This window comes from Astyanax mexicanus, chromosome 8, assembly GCF_023375975.1.
Source record: "Astyanax mexicanus isolate ESR-SI-001 chromosome 8, AstMex3_surface, whole genome shotgun sequence".
Lineage (NCBI taxonomy): Eukaryota > Metazoa > Chordata > Actinopteri > Characiformes > Acestrorhamphidae > Astyanax > Astyanax mexicanus.
In genome coordinates, this window is record NC_064415.1 from 52,095,155 (window position 1) to 52,111,156 (window position 16,002).

Sequence of the window (16,002 nt, forward strand, 5' to 3'; positions counted from 1 at the left end):
ACAACTGACCTTTCTTCTAAAAGTTAATTCCAGCAGTTCAAAAGACAAATCCTTTCTGTGCCCTTTAACCCTTAGAACCCTATGGACAGATGTCATGTCCAAAATCGTCCAAAACCTTGTGTTCTTAGCTTAATTGTTTAGGAATCGCTTCACACATAAACATAATCCATATAGGTAGGTAGGTCGGTAGGAAGTTAGGTAGATAGATAGATAGATAGATATATAGATAGATAGATAGATAGATAGATAGATAGATAGATAGATAGATAGATAGATAGATAGATAGATAGATAGATAGATTCTGCTCACTAGACAGTGTAATAAAGCTCAATCGAACATTTATATTTATTAATACACATATATATATATTTAATTTATAGAAAATTATAATAGCTTGTATAAAAGCATTTAAATTTATTAGAACGATTTAATTGGACGACGCAGGGAACGCCTTTGTCACGCCCACATGCGACCAGTTGGAGGGGGGCAGTGCGACCATGTGCGTTGACGCGACGGAGCAGTGTAAATGCACCGTTAGTTTGGGTGCACGGCCATGTCTTTTTAGGTTATCAGTTGTTGAATGCTTTCCTTGGGATATGTTCATCCCACAACTTTATCTCCTGGTGAGTTCCTTGGTCTTAATTGTGTTGTTTGTTCACTATTGTTCTTTAACAATTGTGTGCTGCTACTTTGTGTTGGTCTATCACTTAAAATTGAAGTCTGTGGTTAAAAAATGTGATTGCAAAATGTGAAAAATGTCAAGGGGTATGAACACTTTTTTTAAGCAACTGCATAACTGAAAAACATTCCAGGTGAAAATACTATTTGTTAGCTACATTAGTCTTATTGCTTTATATTTATACCTTTAAAAGGACACTTCAGAAATTGAACACATCTCAGGAGATCGACTGCATTTATGGCCATTTAGTTTCTAGTTTTTTTTCTGGTCGTTTTAAGCTTAAGAAGTAAACTGAGATCTTTTTCTACACATCTCAGGCGACTCACAAGAACGAGAGTGGAGAAAGAGACGAGCATTAGAAAGAGAGAGAGACGCATTAGCCGGGCTCCATCTCTCCTCGAGGTTATGAGGATGCATTACTGATGCACTTTCCTCCCTCTCTCTCTTTTCCTCTCTCTCTTTTTCTCTTTCTTCCTCTCTTTCTCTCTCTCTGTCTGAGTAGCAGATCCTTTTTCAGAGCTCGGAGGCCGGTGTTCACATGCTGAGTTGGTATGAGCATGTCAGTGCAATAAGAATGAAATCTGAATACTCTTTTATTCTCTTTCTCTCTCTCTCTCTCTCTCTTTTTCTCTTTCTCTTTTTCCCCCCAGCCCCTCGATCTTCCAAGCAGATGGAGACGTTTCCGACGGGGGTCATAAATTTTCCCCTAACTCAGAAACCTCAGTGGAGACCCAGAGGGCGTGTGGTGAGGAAAAATGATTACACACACTCAAACACATTCATATTTTCCTATTGTTCGTTTTAATAAAAAGTATAATATTAACAGCAGCAATATGATTCATTTGTGCAGCACCATTAATACCGAGCATTTCATTAGAAAACATTAGGATTGTTTATAGGACAGTGGTGGCTCAGGGGTTACAGATTATTAGGGTTTTATACCCAGGCAGCATTCGGCACAGGACCATGAGTACAGCCCAGTTGAAGAAGTGGAAAAATGTTATTAGCTGTATTGCTGACCCTGTGCATCCCTTCATGTTCACAACTGACCTATCTTCTAAAAGTTAATTCCAGCAGTTCAAATGAAAAAAATCCTTTCTGTTTCTAAGAAAAGATCAACATATGGGTGACTATGGCAAACTATCCCTTTAACCCTTAGAAACCTACGGACGGATTTTACGTCAATAATCGCACCTTGTGTTCTCAGCTTAATTACTCAGGAATCGCTTCACACATAAACATAATCCATATATGGTTAGAAAGAGCAGAACTCTTTCTAAAAATAGCTACATCCATGCAGCTACAAGAAATATTTTGAGAAAAACACCTAAAAAGTAACCTCTCTAAAGTTCCTTGTTTTATTCTTCCATTATGACTCTATTTATTTGCTCAAAACACATAATCAGATGCATTTACACAATTCACATTCACTCTCGGGTCTCTGAGTAAATTACATGACCTCATCATTGCCACTGATTCCTCAAAGTGTTGTAAAAAGGACTTTCACCACAACCAAAGAAAAAAAAAAAAACATGCAATTTGCTTTTCCCCAACCAATATTATTCACTTCTAGTGCTTCAAACATATTTCTATAATATTTAAAAACCCAATACTATCAGTAAAATATGACCCAAAAGTGTCCACAGACAAAGTGTGACACTACTTTATCTAGTTTTGATTGTACTTTTTAGTTTTTATTTAACTCCAACTCCCAGAATCCCCAGCGGGGATCAGTGGCAACCAGCCACACCTGTGCAACACTGTATATGAACCCACGTCAAACCACTCATTATCCTCGCACCTTTAAAGAGGGGTGACACAGGGTGTAAGAAAATAAAAGAAAATAAAAAAAAACAAGGAAAGATCTCAAAGGAAGCAAAAGGCTCACAAAAAAAATATATATATGTATATATATATATATATATATATATATATATATATATATATATATATATGAAAAGAAAGCCATAAAACTGTAATGATATCAAAGTTCTCAAAAGATAGCGAAAAAGTAGAGTTTTTTTGAGTTTTGAGCTTGAGTTTTGATTATGTACATGCCATTTTGTGGCATTTCCCATTTTTTTCGTTTCCCGCCCTTTTTTGCACCTCATTTTCCAGTCTCCTCTGTGAAGAACCAAACCAAATTCCACAAGCACATCCTTTTTTTGATACAAACACTATTAAAACGTATTTATAAATAACTCAAATAATCAAATAAACAAATGATTATACAGTCATATGAAAAAGTTTGGGCACCCCTATTAATCTTAATCATTATTAATTCTAAATATTTGGGTGTTTGCAACAGCCATTTCAGTTTGATATATTTAATAACTGATGGACACAGTAATATTTCAGGATTGAAGCATACCTCAGGCGACTCTGTTTGTGGCGTGCTTGCAGAAATGGCTTCTTTCGCATCACTCTCCCATACAGCTTCTCCTTGTGCAAAGTGCGCTGTATTGTTGACCGATGCACAGTGACACCATCTGCAGCAAGATGATGCTGCAGCTCTTTGGAGGTGGTCTGTGGATTGTCCTTGACTGTTCTCACCATTCTTCTTCTCTGCCTTTCTGATATTTTTCTTGGCCTGCCACTTCTGGGCTTAACAAGAACTGTCCCTGTGGTCTTCCATTTCCTTACTATGTTCCTCACAGTGGAAACTGACAGGTTAAATCTCTGAGACAACTTTTTGTATCCTTCCCCTGAACAACTATGTTGAACAATCTTTGTTTTTAGATCATTTGAGAGTTGTTTTAATGAGCCCATGATGCCACTCTTCAGAGGAGATTCAAATAGGAGAACAACTTGCAATTGGCCACCTTAAATACATTTTCTCATGATTGGATACACCTGGCTATGAAGTTCAAAGCTCAATGAGGTTACCAAACCAATTTTGTGCTTCAGTAAGTCAGTAAAAAGTAGTTAGGAGTTTTCAAATCAATAAAATGTTAAGGGTGCCCATACTTTTGCACCGGTCAAATTATGCATATTGCACATTCTCTGTTAGTACAATAAACCTCATTTCAATCCAGAAATATTACTGTGTCCATCAGTTATTAGATATATCAAACTGAAATGGCTGTTGCAAACACCCAAATATTTAGAACTAAAAATGATTAAGATTAATAGGGGTGCATATATATTAATAGGGAAACATATATAATTGAAGATAAATAAATCAAATAAATAAACACAAAAACAAACAACCATTTTGCTCTGCACTTGGATCCAACACCACCCTCTCCCGTAACACCGTGTTTGTCCAGCGTAAATGTTTGCACAGTCCTTCAGTCCAAAACTGAATGACTGACCTTGGCCGCGTCCAGAACTGTCTGGTCTCTAACCCTGTATTTACACTGGCAGGAGACGGAGCGGCAAGTGACCAGTAATTTCCTATGAGAGGACACAATCTGAAGCAGCAATTTAGCGACAAGTGGCAAGAGACGTGACAACAGAGTGGCAAGCTACTATTCGAGCTGAGATCGCCTAAACTTAATTAATTAATTATGATGCAGTGAAGCAACATGCTAAACCAATAGGCTGAATAAGTCTTCAGACTGATTGAGTTGAGTTTCTATAAATTATTTGAGGAAATTGGCTACCTTTTCATTAAAGTTTTACAATTTGGTCACATTTTAAAAAAAAATATTTACTGAAAACTTGAGTTAATTAAACTTAAAATGTAAGATACTTTATCGAAAACTGCATGTTTATTAAGCTAATGTATTGTTTTGTTTTTAATTATTATACCTTGAAACAAAATGTATTTTATACTGTATATCCTCTTGAGACCCAGCGTCCTCATCCGGGGACATTGCGTTTCTGCTTCTCTGCACGATTATACTTCATTTTTTTAAACTGTTGACCTTTAGCCTCATGTGGAGACACTGTCTGTACTATCTAGTGGTCAAATAACAACATTGCACTTAAATGATTGAAAACAAGATGGTGGGAATCCCATTCAAAAGTTTCTACAGCCAGTCCAAACAGAAACATGGGACAGGTAAAAAAGTATCAGTGTATGTTTGAAACTAGGTTATTTACTCTTTGGAGAAAGCTAAAATTTAGTTTTTGGACTAATTGGGTCCTTCTTATCCTTCAAATAGCAAAAATACATTTTAAAATTTTAATATGAGGACATACATACAGGTTTTTCCTTCCTTTACAAAGACAAAGTTAGGTTTTCATACTTGTTTGGTCCTACAAAATAGCTAGAAGAAATTAATAATGCACACTAAGCAAACGTCCGGGTCTCAGAAGGATATACAGTATCAGTCAAAAGTTTGGACACACCTTCTCATTCAATGTTTTTCTTCATCTCAATTATTTATTGCATTGTAGATTAATATGTAATATATATATATATATATATAACTATATATATATATATAACTATATATATATATGATAACGTGCTCTTATATCTTACATTGTGGAGGCAAGGTATAGTAATTAAATGTAAATAATTACTGTACATATGAACTACAACTTTACCTAACATAGCCTGGAGGGGATTGACTACACACTGACGGTGCGTGTCAGTGAATGAAGGACATGCTCTGTATGCAAATAGCTGCTGCAAGAGGCCAATTGGAAAAGCTCCCAAAACAAAAACCCAACATTTTATTAAAAGATACAGTTTGAACATAAAACATGACTACAAATGTTTTCAAAACATATACAGCTCTGGAGAAAATAAGAGGCCACTTAAAAAAATGAGTTTCTTTGATTTGACCAAATTGAAAACCTCTGGAATATAATGAAGAGGAAGATGGATGATCACAAACCATCAAACCTTCAAGCTGAACTGCTTGAATTTTTGCACCAGGAGTGAAGCAGCATAAAGTTATCCAAAAGCAGTGTGTAAGACTGGTGGAGGAGAGCATGATGCCAAGATGCATAAAAACTGTGATTAAAAACAGGATTATTCCACCAAATATTGATTTCTAAACTCTTAAAACTCTTTATGAATATGAACTTGTTGTTTACTTTGCATTATTTGAGGTCTGAAAGCTCTGCCTCTTTTTTGTTAAATGTTGTCCGTAGTTTATAGAATAAAAAAACAATGTTCATTTTACTCAAACATAAACCTATAAATCAGAGAAAATAATTCAGAAACTGAAGCTGTAGCCATTCACACCTGCAATTTTAAATGCATATTCAGTGAATGAGTGTGATTGGATTTCTCACATCATTTCCGCTGGAAAAGGGTCTGGGTCTATAGTAGGTCTTGTAAGCCTAAATTAAGATGAGGCATCTTATTTTGCTTGTGCATCAACAGCAAGTCTTTATACATTAGCTTTATTATCATAGCATGCTCAGCTAACCTGTGTGGATGGTTGACGTGTGGTTTCTTGGTTAATTTGTACTGTATGTTCCAGCAGGGGTAGTGATACAACATGTCCATATGTACAGGTGTAACCCAGGTTATAAAAGTCTGAATTATTTAAAAAGTACATTTTATTATTAAAAAGGGCACATAATTAATATATAGTCTGTTACAATTAAGAATAGCTAATTCTTAATAAAAACACAATAAATAAAATAAGTCAATTAAATAAGGAGCTGGGAAAATAATGTAAATAAATACAGACACAAATATTAGAGGAAAATAAACTTTATTTAATCCATAAATAATTATTTTTCATATTTTTGGGAATACTTTGTTGTTTTAGTAGCACGTCACCTATTGCAGCCAATAGGGTGATCGTATTACGCTGACATGAGTGGGAAATACTGTTGACCCTGACCCAGCACTTCCTTTTGGGTCAAGCAGCCGTCAGGAGCAGGTGAATGCTGGAAGAAAGTTAACAGAAAGCTAGATACAAGCCAAACTTAGGTGATAGAAACCTTATTATTATCAGTAATAACTCTCATCTACTCTAAAACGCTGAGCTGGTGGAGCCAAGACGCAGTTTGTGGTGAATGAGGAGCTTATTAGCCTGATACACAGAGGTTTTTCTGCATCGGTGAGTTACTTTAATACTTACGGCGCTAGCCGACTATGCTAAGCTAGCCGACTATGCTAAGCTAACGACTACGCTAAGCTAACGACTATGCTAAGCTAACAAGTATTTTCTATGGAATTCTAGCGATGCCAGCGCTTAAACGAGTCAATATAACTGTTTAAAATTATCTTTGACTCTTATAAGTGAAACTAAGCAAGGAGTGGGATCTGTAGAGGTAGAGAGTGCGTATTTATACACTTTTCGGGTATTTTTCAGCCTGTTTAGCCACAGGCTGGGCCGTGTGTGGCCGAGAGAAGTGCGCGCCACAAATTCGCGCGCAGTACGGACCCGCGCTGCAGAAATTTAACCCCTTGTGTGACAAGCGGTGCATTTACCTTTGTTTCTCTGTACATAAATCCTAAAATGTTGTAAATGTGTTCAGTTATACTGTGAATGTGTAGTTAAGTGTGAATTATTGTGTTTAGAGCTGATATCTGTTCATATAGAGCTAAACTTTGATACTGACTGAGTTTTATGACCTATTATAGGTCAGGTTTTTTGACTAGAGTTCGAATTGGATTCCCTCGTTCCTACGTTTGATGGCGAGCCTCCCTGGACTTCGACCCTGAAAGCTGTTTGCAAGTACTGTGGACAACTCTGATCTGTGAAACCCCCTTTTTTTTCCCTTATTGCTGAACCTTTATTCATCTTCAGAGCGGTAGGAGAAATACTCACCATGCCATAGACTGGACTCTGTGCACATACCCACACTTCAAACTCCAACTCCCACCTGTGAAAAAAAAGAACTTTATATTGTTGTGGTTTTGATATATGTATATTGTGTTATTATTTTAATTGAACTTAATTCTTGAATTTACAGAATCTAACTAATATTATTGTTATTTTATTTTGGTATTCTGGTGAAAAAGGGATATTCTGATATTGATACTGAGGTTGATATTGATATTTTGCATATATATAAATATATTATTATTATAGATTTTCCTACCCGGGTAGTAGTAATATAAATAGTATCACATACAACATCAGGGAAAGATAATATTGGTATTATTCATATTGAATATTCTATATCTTTTTGTTTTTTATTTTCTTTTATTATAATAGTATTATAATAGTATTCATACTTACCTTTTCAATAAATGGAGGCTTCCACTAAGCTCCAAATTCCAGAGACGTGGTGCAGTGTTGTTTCTCACGTGGTGTTGTCCTGGGCTCCGTAGACGATCCTGGTATCTTCTGACCGGCCTATAGCTATCCTTTCTATTGCTCAGTATATTAGTGCTTGATATTAAAATATTGAAAACTAGTTAACACATTACTACTCTGTAGTAATCGTTACAAAAAAACTTGGCGAGCCAGCCAGGAGCCTATCTCCATTAAACACACACTAAAGAACCACACTGCACAACTGTCTAACCAAGCTAAGTTGATTCACACCCTAAAAATGGAGTTCATTGAACGTAATGGTGTAAAAGTTCCTAATTCTGTGGTTGTTAGTGGATTAACTGGGTCAGACTGTGATGAAGAGATGTTTACATTCTTGAGAGAAAATGGTGCCATAAATAGGACACTAAAAGTAGATGACACTAGTTCTGAATTACATTCACAAGTAATTGTAGAATACAGTTCTGGTTCTGCTTTGCAGACATTACAACCCCTTCTACCCTACCGTTGTACACTTGCCAACGATTCAAATACTGTATGCTGCGTAAGAGCATTAGCGGACGTTTACTGTCAGGGGGCGGGTAGTAAGATCACTCACACTTATGTAGGTGAGCTACAGAGAGTAGCTAAACTAAGTGGGAGGGATTTAGAAGCAGTCCTGAAAGAAGCCCTGGATCACATTGGTGAAATCATTGACTCATCTGAGCCTGTTGAACAGAAAAGTCCTGCAGCAAGCCCCGACCAAACATCAGAGCTAAACCTGTCTGCATCTCAATCCCAAGCCCTATTTGGTGCTCACCTGAAACCTACCTCTGATGACAGCAGGAGCCATCATTCTGCAAATTCCTTGTCGCCTCCTAAGCACAGATCAGTTCCACTGCTTGATTCTATGACACTCAATCCACCTGAAGTGCAGAAAGTAATAGTGGAGCACATCGTGAGAAGTGAAGATAAATCTCCCTTCGCTGGTTCATCTGTGAGATTGAGAATCTTTTCTGGCAAAGTTCCAAAGCCATACAGCGAGGTCGACTACGACACATGGCGTTCTCAGGTCGGGCTGATGCTCAGCGATCCATCAGTCCATGATAGAGAAGTAACACGCAGGATTCTTGAAAGTCTTCTGTCCCCTGCTGCTGACATAATCAAGCACATCAGTCCAGAGTCTGCAGCCACAATATACTTGCAGCTATTAGATTCAGCCTATGGTATTGTAGAGGATGGAGAAGAATTGTTTGCACAGTTCATGAGTACTCTTCAAGATGCAGGAGAAAAGCCTTCAGCATACCTGCAACGTCTTCAGTCTGCACTGAGTCAAGCTGAAAGAGCAGGTGGTGTTTTGGCTCGTGACATGAACCAGCATCTCCTCAAGCAGTTTTGTAGGGGCTGCTGGAATGATAGTTTACTGGCAGACCTGCAGTTAGAACACAAGATAAAACACCCCCCTCCATTCGCTGAGTTGCTGCTGTTACTGCGCACAGCGGAAAACAAGCATGAAGCTAAAGTTGCAAGAAGGAAACAGCACTTAAGCGTAGCTAAACAGAAAACTTCAGTGCACACACACACTATGTGCAACCGTAGTGTAGTCAGTAGTGTAGTTCCAGTTGAGCCAGTTTCCACTGAAATGAGTGAACTGAGGAAAGAACTAGCTCAAATTAAAAGCCAACTAACCTCCATTCTGAAACTGAAAAGTGAAAGAAAAACCTGTGTGAAGCCTGAATCTTCATCAGAACCACTGAGACAACCTAGACCTACAAAACCTGACCATGCACAGAAGAAAGAGAGAAAGACTTTGGCTAAGAAAAACACCAGTGAAAAGCCCAAGCCCTGGTATTGTTTTCGCTGTGGAGAAGATGGACACATTGTGGCTAATTGTGAGGCTGAAGCTAACCCTGCTCTAGTCGCTGCCAAGAGAAGAGAGTTAAGAGAGAAACAAAGAGCATGGGAAGATGAACAAAACCCTTTAAACTGAAGCCAGTTTCTGTCATGGGACAGCCAGGAACTGAAGATCATTCTCGTCCCACCACCAAGAAAGCTAAAAAACCACATACTCAGCGAGCTTCACTAAAATGTGCACAAACAAGACAACCCTGTTTTATACCTAAAGGATTGATAGGAACCAAATGCACAGCTCAAGTGAAAATTGGAAAAATTCAGACAAACTGTCTACTTGATACTGGTTCCCAGGTAACCACAATCTCCCAATCATTCTTCGACCAACAACTACCAGCACACCCGATGAACTCACTTGGTGACCTGTTGGAAGTGGAAGGAGCTAATGGACAGACGGTGCCTTACCTGGGGTATGTAGACCTGAGTATCACTTTTCCTGAAGAATTTGCTGGAGCAGAGGTGGAAGTACCAACACTAGCCTTGGTTGTTCCAGACCTAAATTCTGACACTCAACCCCAAGTCCTCATTGGCACAAACACTTTGGATGTCTTGTATATGACCATCAATGAACAGAATGTGAGAGAGTACAATTCCAGTTCGTACGGTTATAAAGCCGTATTGAAAATACTCAAAGCAAGACTTGAACAACAACAAAACCTCACTCATGGGTTAGTCAAACTCCACAGCAAGAACTCTCAAGTCATTCCTGCTGGAGAAGATGTGGTCTTAGAAGGCTGTATTTCAGTCAAGCAGCAGATGTTTGGAACTATGGCTGTTTTAGAACATCCCACATGTTCCACTTTGCCTGGAGGACTATTAGTAAAGCCCTGTTTGATGAGCATCCCTAGTAGGTCATACCAAAAAGTACCTGTGATGTTAAAGAATGAGTCTGGACATGATATAGTAATGCCCCAGAAATGCATCATTGCTGAACTTAATGCAGTTCAGGCTTTATTACCCCAGCCGTCCAGGTCAGCTGAATCTGAATCAGTCAGTCCTGAATTGAGCTTTAACTTTGAAGGTTCTCCTATCTCTACTGAGTGGAAAGAGCGTGTCACACAAAAGCTGAGCAGCTTGCCTGAAGTCTTTGCGCATAATGACCTAGATTATGGAAGAACTAATAGAGTCAAGCATCACATAAAACTCTCTGATGAGACTCCATTCAAGCATCGAGCTCGACCTATTCACCCACAAGATCTAGAAGCTGTCCGCAAACATCTTCAAGAGCTCCTGCAGGCTGGTATAATCAGAGAGTCTGAATCACCTTTCTCATCTCCCATAGTAGTCGTGCGGAAGAAGAATGGAGATGTTCGCTTATGCATAGACTACAGGAAGCTGAACCTTCAGACAGTTAAAGACGCGTATGCTCTTCCAAACTTAGAGGAGACCTTTTCCACACTCACAGGGTCAAAATGGTTCTCGGTGTTGGACTTAAAATCTGGGTACTACCAAATTGAGGTTGAAGAGACTGACAAACCAAAGACTGCCTTTGTGTGTCCCCTTGGATTCTGGGAATTCAATCGAATGCCACAAGGGATCACAAACGCACCAAGCACATTCCAACGCTTGATGGAAAAATGTATGAGCGGCATGAACCTGAAAGAAGTCCTTGTATTTCTTGACGACTTGATTGTTTTCTCCAAGACTCTAGAGGAGCATGAAGTGAGGTTGCTGAAAGTCCTAAATCGTCTCAAAGAATATGGTTTGAAGCTTTCTCCAACTAAATGTAAGTTTTTTCAAACTTCTGTCCGATACTTAGGCCACATAGTATCGCAGGATGGAGTTGAGACTGATCCCAACAAAGTAGAAGCCCTAAAAACATGGCCAAGACCCAAAGGATTAAAAGAACTGAGATCCTTCCTCGGTTTTTCAGGCTACTACAGACGTTTCATAAAAAACTACTCTAGTATTGTTAGACCACTCACCAACCTAACTGTTGGATACCCACCTTTGAGGAGAAGTAGCCAACTCAAGAAGGAGCCAAAACAGTATCATGATCCGAAACAACCATTTGGTAGCCGCTGGACTCCTGAGTGTGAATGCTCATTCCAGGCAATCATTGAAAAACTCACCTCAGCACCTGTCCTAGGATTTGCGAACCCCCAGCTTCCATATGTCCTTCACACTGACGCCAGTACTACTGGACTGGGAGCCGCATTGTACCAAGAGCAAGAAGGAAAAATGAGGGTTATCTCCTATGCAAGCAGAGGGTTATCAAGAAGTGAATCTAAGTACCCTGCACACAAGCTTGAATTTTTGGCACTCAAGTGGGCGGTCACTGAAAAATTCAATGACTATTTGTATGGAAGTCCATTTACTGTCGTGACTGATAGTAACCCTCTTACATACATCCTCACTACTGCTAAGATGGATGCCACAAGCTACCGGTGGCTAGCTACGCTGTCGACCTTCAACTTCAAGCTTAAATACAGGGCTGGGAAACAAAATGGAGATGCTGATGGTCTTTCCAGAAGGCCCCATGGTGAGTTGACCAATGATGCTGTTTCCAGGAAAGAGCAAGAACGAATCCAGCAGTTTGCTAATACTCACCTGGAGGGTTCAGATGTTTGCGTGAGCCAAGATGTCGTGAAAGCTATCTGTGAAAAGCATTTTGTCAGACATACATTGGACGAATGTCAGCAAGACAATGACATGGTGGCACATATACATTCTCTGGTCGTTTCTTCAGGTTCCATTCCAGATGGTTTCGTTGACGAAGAACAAAGTGGGTTGCCCGTAATTCCACAAATGTCCGAAGAAGAGATCCAGAACCAACAAAGAGCCGATCCGTGTTTGAGGGAAATCATTCACCAGATGGAGACAGGAGAGACAATTTCTCCAGCGGTCAGAGAAGAGCTGCCACAAGTCACCCATTTCCTAAAACAATGGAAAAAGCTAAGATTGTACAACAAAATCTTATATCGTCAGCGCTTGGATGGAGACAACCCTACTTACCAACTGGTCTTACCTGAACCATCAAGAGCTGTTGTTCTCAAAAGTCTACACGATGACATGGGTCACATGGGAATGGAACGGACACTTAATTTGGCAAGGTCTAGATTCTACTGGCCGAAAATGTCTGATGATGTAGAAAGAAAAATCAAGACCTGTGACAGATGTGTCCGAAGGAAGACTTTACCAGAAAGAGCAGCACCCTTGATGAACATCACTTCGACTAGACCCCTTGAACTTGTGTGTATGGACTTCTTGTCCATAGAGCCCGACCGAAGCAACACCAAGGATGTCCTCGTGATTACAGACCATTTCACGAAGTACGCGGTAGCGATTCCCACACCAAACCAAAAAGCTCAGACTGTTGCGAAATGCCTCTGGGAAAACTTTATAGTTCATTACGGCATCCCTGAATGTCTACATAGTGACCAAGGTCCAGATTTTGAATCACATGTCATTAAGGAATTATGTCAGATTATGGGAATTCGCAAGTCACGTACTACGCCATATCACCCTCGCGGGAATCCTGTGGAACGCTTCAACCGAACTCTGCTAAATCTCCTTGGAGTTCTTAGCGAGGAAGACAAGTCAAGGTGGAAACAATTCGTCAAGCCCTTGGTGCACGCATACAACTGCACAAAGAATGATGTGACTGGGCATACCCCATATGAATTAATGTTTGGAAGACAGCCAAAACTACCTGTAGACCTAGCATTTGGCTTGCCCTTGAGGGATAAGCGTTATAAGTCACATTCCCAGTACGTCCAAGATCTCAAGTCACGTCTTGACGAAAGCTTCAAGTTAGCCCAGCAAAGTGCAGAGAAAATTGCAAAAGCTAACAAGACCAGATTTGACCGGCATGTCACTGCCTCTAAACTAGAAGTTGGTGACCGAGTCCTTGTAAGGGCAGTCAGACTCCGTGGAAAGCACAAACTTGCTGATAAGTGGGAGCCAGACATCCACATAGTGGTTAAACAGGCCGAAAACTTCCCAGTCTACACAGTCAAGCCGGAAACTACAGATGGTCCGCTGAGAACTCTGCATAGAGATCTGCTTCTTCCTTGCAATTTCTTGCCAGATGCTGCTGCGGAGCCACCTGTTCCGAAACCCCAACAAAAACCCAGAACACGACAATCTGTTGAACAAGAACCAGTAGACCAAGATTTGGCCTTTGATGATGAATTTCTACACTACAGAGTCACAGATCGACCAGTAGTCAGACCCACCAGTTTCACTACTATTTATGAGGTACCTGTGAGAAGAGAAACACAAGAAAACTTACCTGAAAAGAACTCACCTGAAAAGAACTCACCTGAAAAGAACTCACCTGAAAAAAACTCACCTGAAAAGAACTCACCTGAAGAAAACTCACCTGAAGAAAACTCACCTGAAAAGAACTCTCCTGACGAGAACTTTTCTGTTAATAACTTACCTGCAAACGATGTACCTGTAATGTCATCCCAATTCCTAGACCAAGATTCAAGTACACAAATAGAAGCTGAAAGAGAAACTGAAGATGTTCTGCCTGGAGCTGAGCAAAGTGAATCGAGTGAAGACACTGACTCTGGTGAATCAGATTGTGTCAGACGGTCTAACCGTAAAAGAGAGCAACCTGAGCGCCTGCACTATGCTCAGTTTGGAAACCCAGTTGTCTCCATGGTTCAGTCTTTATTCCATGGCCTAAGCACAGCGTTTACCGAAGCTTTGAGAGACATTCCAGAACCTGATTACTTACCTTGTTCCCATTCCAAACCTGTTACTGCACAGCCATACAGATGCACCGGGACGTGCATACGTTCAAGCGGGGAGGGTGTAACCCAGGTTATAAAAGTCTGAATTATTTAAAAAGTACATTTTATTATTAAAAAGGGCACATAATTAATATATAGTCTGTTACAATTAAGAATAGCTAATTCTTAATAAAAACACAATAAATAAAATAAGTCAATTAAATAAGGAGCTGGGAAAATAATGTAAATAAATACAGACACAAATATTAGAGGAAAATAAACTTTATTTAATCCATAAATAATTATTTTTCATATTTTTGGGAATACTTTGTTGTTTTAGTAGCACGTCACCTATTGCAGCCAATAGGGTGATCGTATTACGCTGACATGAGTGGGAAATACTGTTGACCCTGACCCAGCACTTCCTTTTGGGTCAAGCAGCCGTCAGGAGCAGGTGAATGCTGGAAGAAAGTTAACAGAAAGCTAGATACAAGCCAAACTTAGGTGATAGAAACCTTATTATTATCAGTAATAACTCTCATCTACTCTAAAACGCTGAGCTGGTGGAGCCAAGACGCAGTTTGTGGTGAATGAGGAGCTTATTAGCCTGATACACAGAGGTTTTTCTGCATCGGTGAGTTACTTTAATACTTACGGCGCTAGCCGACTATGCTAAGCTAGCCGACTATGCTAAGCTAACGACTACGCTAAGCTAACGACTATGCTAAGCTAACAAGTATTTTCTATGGAATTCTAGCGATGCCAGCGCTTAAACGAGTCAATATAACTGTTTAAAATTATCTTTGACTCTTATAAGTGAAACTAAGCAAGGAGTGGGATCTGTAGAGGTAGAGAGTGCGTATTTATACACTTTTCGGGTATTTTTCAGCCTGTTTAGCCACAGGCTGGGCCGTGTGTGGCCGAGAGAAGTGCGCGCCACAAATTCGCGCGCAGTACGGACCCGCGCTGCAGAAATTTAACCCCTTGTGTGACAAGCGGTGCATTTACCTTTGTTTCTCTGTACATAAATCCTAAAATGTTGTAAATGTGTTCAGTTATACTGTGAATGTGTAGTTAAGTGTGAATTATTGTGTTTAGAGCTGATATCTGTTCATATAGAGCTAAACTTTGATACTGACTGAGTTTTATGACCTATTATAGGTCAGGTTTTTTGACTAGAGTTCGAATTGGATTCCCTCGTTCCTACGTTTGATGGCGAGCCTCCCTGGACTTCGACCCTGAAAGCTGTTTGCAAGTACTGTGGACAACTCTGATCTGTGAAACCCCCTTTTTTTTCCCTTATTGCTGAACCTTTATTCATCTTCAGAGCGGTAGGAGAAATACTCACCATGCCATAGACTGGACTCTGTGCACATACCCACACTTCAAACTCCAACTCCCACCTGTGAAAAAAAAGAACTTTATATTGTTGTGGTTTTGATATATGTATATTGTGTTATTATTTTAATTGAACTTAATTCTTGAATTTACAGAATCTAACTAATATTATTGTTATTTTATTTTGGTATTCTGGTGAAAAAGGGATATTCTGATATTGATACTGAGGTTGATATTGATATTTTGCATATATATAAATATATTATTATTATAGATT

General features: G+C 39.4%; 1 protein-coding gene across 1 annotated transcript in view; it reads left to right on the plus strand.

Moving 5' to 3' along the window:
- Positions 1-16,002, plus strand: part of carmil3 (capping protein regulator and myosin 1 linker 3) — a 178,956-nt gene that overhangs the window by 62,084 nt on the left and 100,870 nt on the right. Inside the window, exon 6 of the mRNA XM_022677949.2 lies at positions 1,330-1,424. Within this exon, the coding sequence (XP_022533670.2) occupies positions 1,330-1,424 (95 nt within the window). The remainder of the gene's footprint in view (positions 1-1,329; positions 1,425-16,002) is intronic.